The 17,337-nt window shown below is 33.6% G+C and overlaps 2 protein-coding genes across 3 annotated transcripts in view; both read right to left on the bottom strand.

Annotated features, from left to right (window-relative positions):
* Positions 1 to 1,766: 1,766 nt before the first annotated feature.
* LOC148629426 (uncharacterized) lies at positions 1,767 to 2,330 on the bottom strand. The gene has a single exon (XM_088575204.1). It carries the CDS (start codon positions 2,328 to 2,330, stop codon positions 1,767 to 1,769), a length of 564 nt encoding a protein of 187 aa, XP_088431330.1.
* A 5,346-nt stretch (positions 2,331 to 7,676) lies between these two features.
* LOC148629425 (uncharacterized) overlaps positions 7,677 to 17,337 on the bottom strand; it is a 66,804-nt gene continuing 57,143 nt past the window's right edge. The window contains exons 23-29 of one of the 2 annotated variants that reach the window (XM_088550767.1): positions 16,076 to 16,219; positions 14,833 to 14,868; positions 13,158 to 13,265; positions 12,571 to 12,975; positions 10,778 to 12,149; positions 10,158 to 10,310; positions 7,677 to 9,528 (exon numbers count right to left, since the gene is read on the bottom strand). In XM_088550767.1, the coding sequence (XP_088406893.1) occupies positions 9,371 to 9,528; positions 10,158 to 10,310; positions 10,778 to 12,149; positions 12,571 to 12,975; positions 13,158 to 13,265; positions 14,833 to 14,868; positions 16,076 to 16,219 (2,376 nt within the window). In that variant the 3' untranslated portion in view covers positions 7,677 to 9,370. The remainder of the gene's footprint in view (positions 9,529 to 10,157; positions 10,311 to 10,777; positions 12,150 to 12,570; positions 12,976 to 13,157; positions 13,266 to 14,832; positions 14,869 to 16,075; positions 16,220 to 17,337) is intronic. The other variant, XM_088550775.1, reaches the window with a different exon arrangement.

Genomic DNA, 17,337 nt, shown 5'->3' with positions numbered 1-17,337 from the left:
TACAAAAATCAGACAATAAGTGATCGATCCATGCATTTCAAAACCCACCAACTTTACTTTTATTTCCTATTCAGAATCAGTTACAGACCACATAATCAGTCTTAGTTTTTCATTTGGGGATTGCGCTTTTGAGATAAAATTTATATAGATTGTACATTAAATTAGCACTTTGCAAGAGTTATCGTTCTTGATTTGGTTGATTTTAGTGGGAGGTTAAAATGCATTTTCTCAAAAGTACAGATCTAAATACAGAAAGGACTATTGCCACATGAAAATATATCATCTGATCCATGGGTTTTTCTACACCATGAATCAGTTTACCATAGTCAGTGTCTGAATTTTATATGGACTGGTACTTAATTAATGATGTATTCAGTATTTATCTTCTCGTTCCAGGCGATTATTTCTCAGTTTCAAAGTGACAATAATAACTTGTTTCATAAAAAGAGGAATTTACTACTCTACTCCAGCAGTGCTAGAGGTTGTCTGGCAAGCTATTTTCTGACTTGGTGCCATATCCTAACGTTGGAGTATGGAGGAACGGAATTCCAACCTCATACATCGTAAGAGTAACATTTCACCTGTAATTTAATTCAAATACCGTTCTCCAAACCAGCTTTTATATATTCAAGTACATTTGAATAGCATATTAGCGTTCTATTAAGCAAAAGTAATGCATAATTAAACTTGTTCAAGGCCATTTAGGTGAAAAAAAATAGTAACACCCTCCCCCACCCCCACCCCAAAAAAAAATTTGCCTATCATGCAAATATGAAAGAAAATTATCGTTTACAATGTACATCATACGCAATTTGTACATAGTTTAGATGTACCCATTGTGCATATATAATGAAGATATTAATAACATTTCCTCCATGGCGATAGGCTCTAAAATCTCCGGTCACTGTGACTATAAAATAATTGAAAGGAGAATTTTCATGATTTCAATATTAAAGCCATTCAGTCCGTGAGTAGTTTTCTGATATCATTATTGAAACATGGGTGTCATCCTGGTTTGCATACATTTAATTACCATACTAATTAAATTGTAAAATACACAAAAAAGACAATGGGTTCATACACCTTGAAGACCTATAGTTTGTTTTAAATATGTACAATGAAATGCATAATATTTTTTTTTTACCTGCAGAAAATATATTTTGGCATTCTGTTGAGTTTTGTTTTAGTATTGATTGCGTGTTTTATTTAATTTGTACATTTGTCTTTCATTTCTAATAATCCTATAAAAAACAAGTAAAACATTATTTTTTAATAAATATTTTAATAACAAAATCAACAACACAAGATAAGGGACAAGACAATTCATTTTCAGATAGCTTGAATCACAACAAATAAAATAAATAATTTGCACAAACTAAGAATACATATACAACATTTAAGACCCATTGTATCAGTTGCAGCATTAAAATAAATATAAAATCAGGTTAAATTATCAGAAATGACAAAGCATGAAATATATTACAATGTTTGTATCGTATAAAAGTTCACTAATTAAGATGCAGTAAGGGAGAAGCGGCATCTGCGTACTAGTCTGTCACAGTCATAATCCGCTGCTGATATCTGTCTTTGAGTTGCTGTAGTTGTGTGTTGATGCGTCGGTAAACTGGTCTTTTGGGTGGACGAGCTCCTCCTGCTGAGTACTGGATCACTGTAATTTCTGTCATGGCCTGGGTAGTCTGTAGTAAGTCAATTATCTCGTAGATGTTTGGGTGAGCATGTCGGACTTTTTTCTTGATTTTTTTGTGCTAGCCCTCTAAATGGTTTGTAGTGCGAGGTCCTTCTGTCTGGTAGTGGTTCCATAAAAATCTGTTGTTCTCAACCCAGTGTTCGGCAACGTAGACGGTAAATGTAGTAGTATCGGGTATGTCGTCTGCGTTGTCAATGTCTTGTAGTGCATTGAACCAGACGTTTTCTACTTCATGCTGGGGGACGAGTGGTAGTACTGCAGCCCGTCTTACAAGTTTAGTGGTGTCGGTGTTGTCTTTATAGTAGGTCTGGAGTCCACACTTTTGAGTCTTGCGCCAGATGCATTGCGTGTAGTGGAAGAAACATCCTTTGATGGTCACACCTGGAAATACAGTAGTGGCGGCGTTATTGGTGGCAATCTCGTAGTCGATGAATACAGTCTGAGGCTGAAGTACAAATTGAATGTTGAGTTGGCGAGATATCTCTTTGATGTGGCTGTAGAATCTGATGTAGGTTGTCTGGTCTTTGCCCGGTAGTAAGCCAAATACTAGTGGAAACATGGAACCGTCGATCATAGCATGGATAGTGTATAGTTGATGAAGGGCATGTGTAAAAGGTGCCATCGCAGAATATAGTATCAGCAGCAGCCAGGTGTCTCAGGTTATTGGTAGTTGAAAATATAAGCATGCGTGGGTTGTCATCAGGCAGTAGAAATTGTTCCCCAGCAGTAGTTGTACACCATTTGTCTTGGAGGTTGATGTCTATGGTAGTTTTTGGTAACGCGGGTCTGGTCAGTGATCTCTGGTGGTAAAGTGAAGTTTTAATTGAGTAATATGTAGGTAGCTGCTCTACTATCTGCCTGGTATCGTCGTACCACTCTAGTGTGCGTATTTTCACTGCTTCCTCCTCGTAGATTGTTGGTACGGGTGTGACCTCGGATTTAGATCGGTCTTTCATTGTCTGTATTACCCTCATGACATCAATTTTGGATTGGTTGCTTGGGTGGTTGTGTTGGTATCCACGTTTGACCAGATGGCCATCATGCGTGTTGACTGTAGCAGAACATGTGTTGATGACACATCGCCAATATATGGGTAATCGTGTGTTCTTACAGTTACCCAGGATATTGATAACACCCAGTCTATCACATGTGATGAATGATTGACACACGTATACGTCACCTAGGCTGAAATGGTTTGTTCCTCGAATGCCAACATCCTTTGATCTACTGGCAATTTACCTGTAAAATTTTGTTGGTGTTCAAGGAATAGGTGTCAGTGGTTATCACAACAAAGGTGCATGCTTATCAAAACATTAATACTAATTAACAGATAGGTAAATTACAGGTGACTTATTCAGTTCATATTTCAGATAGTTATTCCAGTTGTTAAAATCTGGGGTTTTTTTTGTTGTTTTTTTTTCTTGCTGTTTCTACTCAAGCATCACAAAATCACAGTAGACTTTTGAATTATTTTTGTAGTCCAATAACTTGAAGATATTTCAATCGAACATTCCAGTTATGTAGGAATACTAGAACTGGAATAGTTACTAAGTATGAAGTTTTTGTTCAATTTAATAAAATATTTGTAATTGCAACACAATGTAAAAAAATCTGTTTTTGCTGTAAGTGGTTTTAGGACTATACTCTTTATTACTATAAATTGATATCACATGAGGCAGAAAATGTAGAAAATAAAAATATATTCATATTAATTAGTTAAAATGTTAGAATCAAATAAGTTCAGAGTTCGGAATAATGTTAAATTTCTTTAATATCTCTGTATATAATTTATACATTTCTGAAATAAAAGTTTAAAAAATGTTAATTTTATTATATTTTTACAAATTTTAATAATTCAATTTTATTATATTCTTACATATTTTTAAAAATCTGCTGTTTTCCATATAAAAAGGTATATTAATTTATATATTAATTAATCTCAACAGTTAAATACTTATAAAACATTTTGATTGTTATAAAAACACATATTGTTATAATATAAACATCTATTGAAATATTTTTGTTGGCATTCAAGGAATAGATAACATAAAATGTTGGCATTCAAGGAAGACACCGCTGAAATTATCCATTTTGTGGAAACGTATATTTTGTTTATTCAGACTATCGAAAAAATAAATGTTAAGGGAATAAATCAATGGTTAATATCTCTATGTTTTATCTCTTGTTTAAAATGTCAATGGAAATCCATTTTTAACTTTTAAAAAAAAATTGGTTATAAGATATAATAAAATGATATACAAAGTTAAGGATTACTCTGAAATTCCTAAAAATCCAATATATAAATTCACAAAACAATTCGATTAAAGACAACAAAAATTTCTCTATCAACTCAAACAGCTTAAATATTTTTTTTTGATTGACTGAATGAGAAAATAATTATAATATCCTTGAAAACCATTAGTTCTTATTTGTTAACTTAGCATTTTTGAATCGGTGGGGGGTATAGGCATGTCAATCATTCATTGTAGTTGCTTCTTTGAAACCTTACAGGCTATTAATATAATGACAACAAATAAAATCAAATTAAAACTGTGACATTTGAAACAAAAGCTACAATATTCTGGAAAAATGAGTGATAATCTGTAATGCTGAACATTTTCTTCTTAATATTTTGTCGTCGTTAGGATATTTGAGCAGAGATATTAAGCATCTATGCTAGACAATGTGATTGATACATAAATACCTTAATAATAAATGCCAGAAACACATTGTGTACAGTTTAAAATATGCTGTAAACGATCAAAGCTTGTTTGGAGAACGGTATGTAAAAAATAGCCCATTTCAGCTAGTGAAATGGGAGAAAACGAAAATATGAAATTTCGAAAATTCCTCACTTTATGAAAAAGTCATTTTTGTCACCATGAAAATGAGGACTAATCGCCTGAAATGAACAGATACGTCGAATAGATTAATAATTGAAAAATCAGTAAGATACTGTATAAAAGAATTGTATCATACAAAATATTAATTTTGAAAAATGACAACAACGTGTGATACAGATTCTGAAAATCCCCCTTTTTACGATTTTATAATAATTGTAACCCCAAAAGGATTATCTAAGAGTCTTAGTTGATCTGATATGTTAGATACATCATTTTCTTAATTATGAATGCCTGAAACATGTTTCACTGTAATGAAAATTTTGTTTGACACTGAGACCAGTTTTCTTGATGTTGGGGTAACATACTTAACTTTTATTTTTTAAATGATTTTACGGTCGGCATTCCAATGGGAACAAATTTTTACGGTCGGCATTCCAATGGGAACAAATTATGCTCCTTTACTAGCTGACCTATTCCTTCACTCTTATGAGGTTGACTTTATAGCTGATCTGATCAGAAAGAAAGAATATTGTTTGGCTAGATCCTTCAATCTCAGTTTCCGCTATATAGATCACGTGTTATCTTTAAACAATCCTAATTTTTGGGATTTGATACATCGCATCTACCCAAAAGAACTTGAGATAAAAGATACTACAGACACTGTGAAGTCAGCCTCATATCTTGACCTACACTTAGAAATCGATGGTAAAGGAAAACTATTGACCAAACTTTACGACAAACGTGATGACTTCATTCAGAATTGTCAACTTTCCTTTCATCTGTGGCAACATCCTTTCGGCTCCTGTGTATGGAGTGTTCATATCACAACTCATACGTTATGCCAGAGCTTGCCGAAACTACGCAGACTTTTTGTATCGCGCTAGAACTCTAACAAATAGGCTTCTGGAACAGGGTTATGTTGCTACAAGATTGAAGTCATCACTACAGAAGTTTTATGGTCGTTATCATGAACTCGTGGATCGTTATGGTGTATCCATCAGCACCATGAAAACTGATTTATTCAACGGGTCATAGTTTTTCTTTCCTCGTTTGTCTACCCCGGACTTGACTTTTTATGAGCAACTCGGCGGGTGTTTCTAGAAAAGCAGAGGACGCTTACCCTACCGGTGCATCTGGTCCATGCTCCCAGTTTTTAGTGGAGTCCGAGTTGCCCATTTACTTTTGTTACTTTGTAATCCCCCGCTTGCGGGGTAGGGCAATTATAGTGATAGGGGTGTCCGTCCTTCCTTCCTTCCGTTACGTAAGGGTTGACCTACATCTTATCCGATCCGTAACTACTACTACGCCACTTACTTGAATTGGACGAAACTTTCAGAGATCTTTCTTTCATATTACCATTGTGTACCTCGAATATAAGGTTTTGATCCAAATTAATTTGGGGGCTTCACACAACAAAAAATGGCCAGGACTTCGCCATTTAAAAAGAATAACCAAGGGATCCAAGACTCTAGCGGAAATTAAAAGAATATTGTCCAGGGACAAAGACAAGTCAAATATGGGGATCCGTCTCCCCGCTACTCCTCCTTTACCGTACCACTGAATGGGATTTAATGAAACTTACTAACAGTCTTTATGAAGTAATGAATATCATATTCATTGTGCACCGTTTTTTGTTTTGTTTTGTATTGTTTTTTTTTCTTTCAAGATTTGGGTCCAAATCAATTTGGTTGTCAAAAGTTGCATGTTATATAAAATGGAAGAGTGGGGTATTAATTAAGTGAACAATGCTTACAGTTCTTCTAGTTTTTACTAGTGATCTGGGGTGTCCATCCTTCATTCCTACCGTCTGTCTTGCAGAGAGATGGTCATCTCTTATCCTTTACTCTTACAGCACTGCATGAAATTCAGTGAAACTCACAGAATATTTACTACATACTGTAATACCCGCTCTGCCACTACTAGTTTAGATTTTGATGCAATAAGTTAGGAGGCTCCACCAATGATCTTTGTAGTAGATTTATTTAACTCCTTGGTTCTACATAACCATGAACTTTGTCATTTATTAATATGGGGAAATGGGGGGACCCATCTCTTAACCATTACTCCTCCTACACCACTGAATGAAATTTAATGAAACTTTCGCATAATTTTATTACATACGCCCATTGTGCATCTATTTAAAAGTTTGGTCATAAATATTTTGGAGGCCATAAGGTGCATGCTATTAAATGGGTGAGTGGTAATATCAAGCTGTTGAGCATTGCTCACAGTTTCTCTAGTTTATTATCAGTTATGGAACTTAAAACACCAATTTCTTTCTTTTTTTTGGGGGGGGGGGAGTATTTCATGTGCTTTAAATATGATTAAACATTTTTATGGGACTGCAAAAATAGCGGTCGTACATGTAATAGCCCAGTCATCGTCATCTGGAGACACTTTGTTTCCGTGAGATAACTTTAGATGTTGTTAATCATTGTTCTGAAACTTTGATATGATTTTTTACTAACCATTAAAGGTAGGTTCCAAATATATTTGGACTTAGTGGCCCCTAATGTTTTTTTTTTTGTTTTTTTTTTAAAGAGGCAAAAAGGGTAAAAATAGGTGTTAATACCCATGCAAAATGTTTTTTTTTCTATTTCTATTCTTTTTTTATTGTGTTCCTTATTTAAAATTGACTTTTTTTTTTGGTCTGGTTTTGAAAATTTTAATTGAATTTATTGTTTTTATTTGTTGTGTCCAAATTTTTAAGTCCGTTAGTTTTTAATTGCATTCTGATGTAAATCACAGATTTTCAGTTCCAGGAGTTTGCATATATAAAACTGAGGTTATTACTACAACTTGTAAATGTACTAGTCTTATTGGTCAAGGGTATTGGTCAATATCCAGATAAAAAATAGAACTATACACCCACTTTAAGTGGGGGAAATAGTAATAAGGATGTCCATTCTCCCTTACCTTTTCCCATTACCTATCAAGTTTGTGAGCATTGCAGTTTTTTTGTTTGTGTTGATTTCACATCTGTTTGGTAAAACAAGTACAGGTAAATGCCTAATGAAACAACAGAACTCAACAATCTTCCATAGTTCTAGGAAAATAGAATGATTTTAGTAGAAATTATAATATTTAATGGTAATACAAATACTGTACCTATATTGATGAAGTAAACTAACATCTCTAGAATCATAAATTTACTATAAAAAAATCAAACATACATCTAATAAACAATATATACATAATAGAAATCAATAAAAAGAGCTGCAGACATTGTATTAAGGTAAACACTGTCTCATTTTAGTTCAAAATGAAAATATGGTAAAGAATACATATATTATGCTTGTTTTATGGTGACTGCTTATGTACCCTGTTAAAAGTAAAAAGTTGAAATGGATTATCTTAAAAGTAAATCATACTTTCTGAATCAGGTACACTCTGAGGTACAGTAACTCATAACTACTAAAATCAATTCAGGAGACAAACCATATGAGACCATCCAGATGGTATAAAATAAAACCATAAATGTATATTGATGAGGCTTACCCTTGATCACCCTGACTACCCTTTATCAGTGTATAGCCTACAACCATTTCATAAACTTTTCTTGATGAATGGACCAATACAACTTGATGTTAAGGAGTGGGACTTTTGAATTTGTATGATCACTATTATCACTGATGTCATGAAAGTGGTCAGTACTGTCTCATATTAAAACTGTAACACAATATATATAATAACAAATAATCAAGTGTAAGTTTTTGTAAGAATCAGGCAAAATGGGAAAAATCAGAAACATGCATGTCAAAAACACACCGATCTGACAATATAATTTCACTCAAGGATGCCTCCTCTATTTGAAAAGACCATTTTAATTTGATATCTGCCTGATTCTTACGAAGACTGACACTAAAAAGAATTGAACCGAATCTAGAGTATGCTTATGATTAACTCCCTTTAATGTCTGCAAATAAGAAGCATAAGTCAGGTAGATTTGGAAATAAGAGAAGTACATCATGGTATAGCTACTTTACAAATATGAATTCATTCTTTCTGTAATGAATTGAAAAAAAAAATAAGTATAATTGTCCTTTTTTTATTTTGATAGAAACATTTGAAAGATTGAAAAAAAAAAAAAAAAAAAAATTGCACACATCAATTAATAGTTATTTTTGGATCAGCTTAATTTGTTAAATCTTGTTATTGTACATCAATTACAGAGAACTGCATTTAAAAATACATGTTCATATCAAATAATTCAGAAAAATATCAACTTTGATTTAAAAACATTGCCCTAATTAAATTGTTCCTTTTCACACTCTTAGAAGACCAGAAATGAAAAAGCTAATAAAAATTAACCGCCTCCACTCCTTTCCCCCTCCCCCCGCCAAAAAAAAGGAAGATAAATGCTTCGACAAAAACATAGATCATATTAACTAAACTGTTTGCAAACTCAGTTACAATGCCAATATAAAAAAAATAGGTCAAACTTTCACATTTTAAAAGCTTAGGAAAATGCTTTAGGACAACAATATATAAAGAATGAAATACAACTGTTCTTTAAATGGAACACAACAAATGTTCAAATCATATTTCATACAAGCACCATTCACACATTAAGCATTGAAGCATCATCTTTAACAAAGCTGACATAAGATATGTAACCATAAATATAGATTTATACAAATACATGTTACAAAGTTCAAGATTAAATATACATTTGATTGATTATTGCATTGTGAACAGTTTTTACCCATAATTTAACATTTATTTATCACCAAATAACATTATCTTCATACTAGAATGGTTTCTCGTTACACTTATCCAGTCATTTCAAGTATATTTAACGGGATATTCTTTTCATTGTTTATTCCATTGGAAGGTTCCCTGTATTTTCATTGTCTCCCATGGTATGCCCGTCTTCATATCCCTGCATAGAATGATATCTCTGTACTACCATTAGCCAATCAACCACATCTTCTATCCTCTGTGGTCCATGATGACCTGTTACTCTTAAGAACCCATCTGTATAAAAATACAAATTTCATCTTACAATAAGCACTATGAAGAAAGGTACACATAGCTGCTGATAGGCAAAGTTAAAACATGACCTGTGAGTTGAAATCAGAGCATGTGCTCCTGTTTGTACAGTAAATAGTAAGTTGATTTGTCATCAAGATAAAACTTGCACATACCTTACAACCCACTACAATGAAGCTACATACAAAATTTTACAAATCACTCACAAGAAGCATTTCCAGGTTCCCTGTAGATGAAGGCAAAATATAACCAAATTAAAAACTTTTTGTGATATTTTAAAAAAAATTAGATTATAGAGAACTGTAAAGGGCAATAAAAATCTCATAAATTTCTTAGTCCATGGTCTATAATATCTATAAAATCATTAGAGCAGTCACTGAGCAGTGCCCTAGAAAACATGAAATATAACACAACACATACTCAATAAAAAAAATCATCACAATATTTTCAATCCTGTGGAATGAGTGACAGGCCCAAGGAGAAAGAAAGTACAACTCTATATCCCCTTGAGCTTTGCCAATACGGGGTAAAATACAATCTTATATATAGAAAACATCTGTCATATAAAACCTGCTTTTCATAAGACTTAGAGATACCATTTCCAAGTGCCTTACCTTCAGGTGCTACTTGTGTATTCCTTCTGACAACATTCCTCAGCCATCCAACAGAGTTATGTGCCAGCAAATCAACAGAACGAGAATCTGAGAAGGCATCATTGTCGTCTTCCTCATTCACATAGTCATGGGCCTGAGCTGTACACACTTTCCCTGTAATGCACAAGTTTTTTTTTTATTGTCATAAATGTTTTAAAACAGCTTTAATATACAATCATACCAAATTAAAATTACTCTTATTATATTAATAAATCAACTTCATTGCAAATTGAATATAATGCAAAGTTATTGAAAACAAAATTTAGACATGTAAAAGAGTAATTTGAAAAAAAAAATTATCACATGTGGTGCAACAGTTTTGTAATCAGTAATCATTCAGTTAAAAATGCTTGTCAGAGAAATAGAAATTTTCATGGAGATATTACTTTCATGATTTGTTGGGTCAAATAATTTGCACGGGTGTAACTAAATTTTCATGGGCAGACATTTTTACATCTGAAACAAATAAAAAAAAAATCATGGGGTTATTTTCAAGATATTGCATGTCCATAAATGTAGCAAAAATAGTTCCAATGTAAACATTTCCCTATTTACATTATACAGGGCTTATATGACTGTACCTTTATATTTACAAGCCATCCGGGCATAAGCAAATATCTTGGTAAACAGATTAAGTGGTGCAGGCGTAGCTGATGTCTTATTCATGTTCCGTATCAGTTTAGCTCGACCAAATTTCCATTCTGTATCTGACTGTTGTTGGATTCTTTGGTATGTATCAGACATCATTGCAATCAACAAGTTAATCAAAACAATTAATGTGATCATCATATATGTCCCAAACACAATTTTTGCTAGGATGAGTACCCATTCTGGGTTCCTATATATGGTTGGTAATGCATCAGGGTCTACAAGTCCAAAAAGAGAGAAGAAAAGCAGTCCAAATGTATCAACAGGAGACATGTAACCAGCATCAGGTTCACCATTTCCAACACCAGTTCCCAATGTTGGGTCTGGATCCTTTGGTGCATATACAGGCTGATAGATGGCTGATAAATGTAATGTAAATCCAAGCATGAATATTAATAATATCACAAGGAATCTGGTCAGATCCTTCAATAAGTCTCTGATGATTATAGCCCATGGACCAAACAAATGGTGGAAAGACAGGAAGTCTAGTAATTGTACGAAGCTCATCAATAAAGCCCAAGCGAGGATTTGATTTCTGATGTATAATAAGACTAACCGAGTGTCATAATCAAAAGCAAATGCAATGACATGTACGAATATTCCAATTGCACTGACCGCTATTGAGATAACCTTGAGCCAACCAAGACCACCTCTATCACCAGGGTTAGTCAATTCCGACACTAGTAAACCTGACAACCATGCTAATAACAACCACTCATACCAGTGAGGAATCAATGATGCTGATTGGTAGATAGGAGTTAATGGATACACTACAGTCAGTGAAAACAAGAACATCAAGTATAGATGGGAAACTAAATATGCCATAAATTTGATTATTGGTATTTTGTTATATTTTTGTTTCAGTGGTAAAGACACAATAATCCACACAATCGGTATAAACAAGAACACAACAAATAACATCACAATTTTCCATGTTGTCCATTTCAGATTTCCCATCCAAACGTCAGATAAATATTTCTGTACCGATGGGTGTGACACAACTTCTTTTTGTTCATGTTCAATCAAAACATCTAAAAATGGAGTCCCATGACTATCTACTGATTTCAGAATCTGGCCTGCACTATTAGAACTAGCAGCAATTGCAGTCAGTTCAGTAGCCATGTTTTCACAATAATCACCTGCTACCATTAAGTCTCTAGATCTTTCTTTCTCTTTGATTGCAAGCAGACGGAAGCTACTAGACATTTTGGCAGCAGTCTCCACTGGAGCAGGTGACAGGAGAATAAATTCTTCTAAGCATTTGTTCTTTGTCAGTTTTCCACAAACCATTAGGTCAAAGACAAACTGAAAAAGTACGGTGCAAAAACACAAGTAACTATTTTACCTTGTAAGATTTGGTATTAATGCTTTTACAACAAAATAACATTCTGTATCTGACTGCTGTTTGATTCTCTGTTAAAGTACTTGGTTATAACCAGATGGATATATACTGCTGTGTTAAATTTCAATACATTTCAAAGATCTTGCAAATACCACTAAACATTAATTAATACTCTCTATGAAGCCCTGGTATGTTGTTATATACAATCAGCATGCATGACCTTTATTCACTTTAATAAAACATTTTTTTAGAATCTTTTAATGTTCACAATAACATAGAGACGAAGGGACTTTATTCTCTCTTTTATCATATAGTTATTGTTGTCATTGTGAAAAACCAACAACAAATTTTATATTGTACTTTGGACAGAGAATTGGGTCATACCTTTTTGTCATCCATTAAATGCTGTGTATTATGGTCCTTTCTCAGTAGATAACTCAGAACTTCTGAGTGATTCATTGCAGCAGCATGACATATGGACACTTTACCATCCTTTGTTTCAAATTTTGGAGAGGCTCCACTTTCTACCAACAATTTGACCACATTCAAATACCCAGCCTTGGCAGAAAAATGCAGTGATGTCCAGCCATTTTTATCACAAGCATTAATGTCCGCTCCCTGACCCAGCAGAAGAGCCACCATGTCAAGGTGGCCATTCGCAGCAGCCAGGTGTAGGGCTGTTCTCCCTCGTTTGTCCTTTAGTTGTAACTGGGATGTAGACTTACTCAGAAGTAGACTTACAACTGAGGTATGTCCTCCCTGGGCTGCCAAGTGCAGTGGAATAGCTCCCTATAGTAGAAAAATTATTTTTTATCTACAGTTTTTTAAACATTTTTAAAAAATCAGCTTTAAATTTCAATGTGAAATAATTTCTTTAAGACCAATGAATATGTATTTCAATACTATTTTGCAAGAAAAATGTGCTTCATACCAATATAAATCAGAAGACAATACCAACATATAATACTGACCTGTGCATTTGTAGATACATCTGCCTGTACACCTGGGGAATTAAGTAACAACCTGACTAGACCTTCATGTCCAGATTGGGCAGCTAAATGTAAAGGAGTTAACCCAGACTGAAAGAAAACATTGAAAACTTTAAAAACATTGAATTTAATTTGCTCCACATTCAAACACTGATTTTAAATTTGACAAATATATTAATTAACCTACCAAAACTTCCAGGGTGTAATAACCTGGTAAAACAAAGAAATAAAGAATCCTAAACCATTTCCATGGGTTGGCTATAAAATACTGAACTGTTCCAGAGGTTAGGCAATACATAACCATTCAAGGAGGTAGACATAGGGTAAGGAACACAACTCTTACAAATCATTGAACATCTGTATTCAGCATTTTACATCAATCTATTGAAAGCATCAAAGTAACTTGGACTGATTTCATTCTATTTCAAATGAAAGCTTGATAGGCTTTTGTGAAATTGAAAATGATACAAACATATCATTGATTTCAAGAATTATTTCCCTTACCTTAGTCTACCCCCTTAAACAAGTACCAGTAAAATCCATTTTAATACATGGGCATGGATTTGTTCTGGCGATGCTCATTCAATAGACATTTTACATATTTATTGAATGAAAGCCATTCTAGCAAGTTTTTCAAAGGGACATAACCCACCAACACCCGACAACCTGGTTGGGGTCTCATTGGGGAAAGGGAAAACAGTTAACATTTTTCCTGGAAACTTAAACTATTTTCACTTCGGTAAGTACCCGAATGGCTTGAAATAAGTTATTTGAAGTATCCAAGTACTTACCATGGTTCTAACAAATTTGATATTTGATTTTGAAGTCTACTGCTGTCCATTGCTCCAAATTGACAGTAAACTAGTCTGTCAGATGACAAATATGTAGAACATTACTCCCCTTTGCTTAAAATCTCAAATAACAAAGCCAAAGTAAGGAATATGAAAAAGGACTATTCAAGATTTTGTTCTGATATTTTATGCATTTGTCTCCACTATCCTTATTTTGTCTTCACCTTTCAATATTCTATCAATCCCAACCATGAATTCCACTGAACAAAACATAAAACTAAGAACATGAGTAAAACTTTTCAAAAGGAGTACTGTATTGTTCCCTTTGTAATCTTTAAGTTAAGTCCAGAAATATGATTCATAGGGTTTAAACAAAGAGTTTAAGGTGCTTCTATAGGTGCTCCAGTTGCAGTATATTGTTGCAAAATTTGAATAGCAGTGTTACAAAACTGTGACTCAAAGATCTGTGTTAAGTCAAATTCTAGTGCATGCAAATTATATTTCAAATTGATCAGCAGTACTTCAAAGAATATAATACCCTGTAATGTTACAAAAATTTCAGGATTAAATTGGAACACTAAAACTGTACATAACCCACATATATAAATATGAAACTATTATAGGTAAATATATCTCAGATTATACTTTAAAATGATTGGGTGCTTAAATATTATTTTCTAGTAGCATTTTAGCAACTAAACAAATGTGCAGCCACTACTGACAAGCATAATATAATATTATCACTTCTATGTATAAATCACAAAATCTTAGAAAGGAACAAATTCTTAAAAATGATACTTAAGGATTTAAGAAACAATATTGTGAAAGGGGAGGGGTGTAGTAGAGAAAATGTGACCCGGTCTTACCTGGACACTATTTAACCATCTTAGAGCAAACTTTTTCTGAAAACAGATTTTCCTCATCAAAAACAAATTCTATGTTTTGTCAGTATCTCATAAATCCAGAAATCCATAAGAGGAACTTAATCATACGGTCATCTCAAAGATTTGTCAAACTTTGGCATTTTACTCAAAAAGTTGGGTTCAGTCCTATGAAATGTTATTGATTTCTGAACTAAAGTGGTCATTGCGGAAACTTGATTGTATGTTTTAAATAAATGTTCTCAGGGCTTGCAATTTCCCTGCAGAAACTGGTCCTAATACTTCACAAATAAATATGGGGAAAACCAAGTTTACCAACTCAATTATAAAGCCTAAAAGTGGTCACATCTCTTGTTAGAAAATAACTGTTTAATAACATTACTTAGGAACTCCACTTAAATTGTTTATAATTGTGGAAAAGGGAGACAATCCTCGTGCATTTCATTAAAAGGTCTCACTAACCACTGCTAACATTTCCATTACTTTACATGTTAAACAAGTAATTTTCAAAATTTCACTGTGAATTCACAGGACAAATGACATCTTAAAGTTGCATACCACTGCGAAGCTTGGAAGAAAAGGCTTTCAAAATCATTATGCTAATGGTACAATGATTGTAGAAATTCTTCACAAAATTTACTTGAATAAATAATACTGAAAATCCACATTTTTACCTTTTCTGCTAACTGACAGCATGGAGGCAAATTACTCGCATATGTAAACAATATTCATACACTTTTGCAGTAAATTACTAGTATGATTTTAAAGTACACATTCTCAGCTTTATTTCGACTACTTTTGATCAGAATACACACAAATAATGCAATTACAATGCATAGATCATAGATCTAGGTTCAGTGTGTTTTTGGTACTACATAGGGAGGGGGGTTGCCATTTGATCCAGAAGTGGTTAGTGAGACCAAAGTTTATGCTAATTGTGTTAGATTCTTATGTTACATCAATAAATGATTATTCTCTCATGGGACATCAATGTATGTCACTTATCACTTGATTGCAAAATCCAATAAGATTTGACCTAAAGAGATGGTTTCACAGTTTTCAGTCATCATTACCAGATCTTATAAGGCAAATTAAGAACTTTAATTTGGTAAAAAAATAGTTTTTATTTTCTACTTTCTTTAAGATAAATTCTTGAAGCAGACAATCCTCCATACTTGTATTCTAGTTGAATGTGATTTGATAGGATTTAGATAAAACCAATATTTACCTCTGACCCAAAATCCTTAAAACCTCCTGTATCCCCTCCAACAGGTGGTTCACTCTTCACAGTAGCTGGAACTTTGGTCAGCATCTCCCTAACGAAATCTACTTGGCCGAAATGAGCTGCTACATGGAGGGCAGATAAACCAGTCTGAAAGACAATAAATAAATGATAATCTACCCACAAAACTATAAAATTGCAATAACTATACATATGTATTAATTTTTCAAAGGTCTTTTTGTTAATCATAAGATAGTTGTATTTTTTTACATACTTTCAAGATGAAAATATACATGAAAAATTGTGAGCAAAGCTCACTTGATGACACCACCCCAACCCCACCCCTAGAAGCCATATAGAAAACCCTATCAGTGATTTACGGCATTCAGACTTAAAAACTAAACAGGAGGTGCACACCAGAATCACCTGATAAAGAATTTGTGAAAGTTTCATCAAATTCCATCAAGTAGTTCAGAGGAGTTGCAGATTTGAAGATGGTTCCCCTTGGTCAAATAATAGTGAGCATGAAGTGAGGTCAACAGCAAAATGTGTGTATGTGAAAAAAGCATTCTTGAGATGGTCCCCAGTGATAGCTATCAACCTAAAAGGAATATGTACAGTAGACAGCAGAAACAGCCATATAATAAAAGTTCTGCACCAAGAAAATCAGAAATTTACACTCCACTGGTTCAATATACAAAAATATATAAGTTTTATTTTTTATTATTACATGTACAAATATACAGTTGTTTTCAATGCATCCCTTTAATATTTTCCTGCTTCATGAAATATTCATGAAAAAGTTTGGGAAAGGTTGCATGCACTGACAAGTGTATTTACACATCTTCGCTGTTCCACTTGCTGTTCAAGAACCTTAACCTGCCTCGGAAAAAACACAGCATTGTTCAAATCAAAGCATAACTTTGATAAAATAGGGAAGGCAATCATATTTGGAATTTCTGTAAAACTGTCAGTTGTGCTTATGTCACAGGTTATGTGTAAAACATTCCCACCATCCATGGAGAACTGTTATCATTCCGGACTATATACATTTTCTGAACTGGATCCGCTTAATCAAAAAATGATATAGCCAGAGTTAAAGGTGAGGGTTCAAGAATGTTGAATCTCTTGGTGCTCGCTTCTACAGGCAATATATATGCATACACCATATTAATGCCCATGGTTTGCATTAGGTAACCCCAAAAGCCATTCAGACAGAAGAACAAAAATAGGAATGGATTTGAAGATGCCCCACCCTCCCTTGGTCA

This window comes from Perna viridis, chromosome 1 (assembly GCF_037379345.1).
Source record: "Perna viridis isolate PV_CMFRI_1.1 ecotype Kerala chromosome 1, ASM3737934v1, whole genome shotgun sequence".
Classification (NCBI taxonomy): Eukaryota; Metazoa; Mollusca; class Bivalvia; order Mytilida; family Mytilidae; genus Perna; species Perna viridis.
Note: the sequence above shows the minus strand (reverse complement) of the source record. Positions and strands in the feature narration are given on the sequence as shown.

Bases quoted from the DNA above. Each gene is read 5' to 3' on its own strand.
- LOC148629426 (XM_088575204.1), bottom strand. From the start codon at position 2,330: ATGGCACCTTTTACACATGCCCTTCATCAACTATACACTATCCATGCT.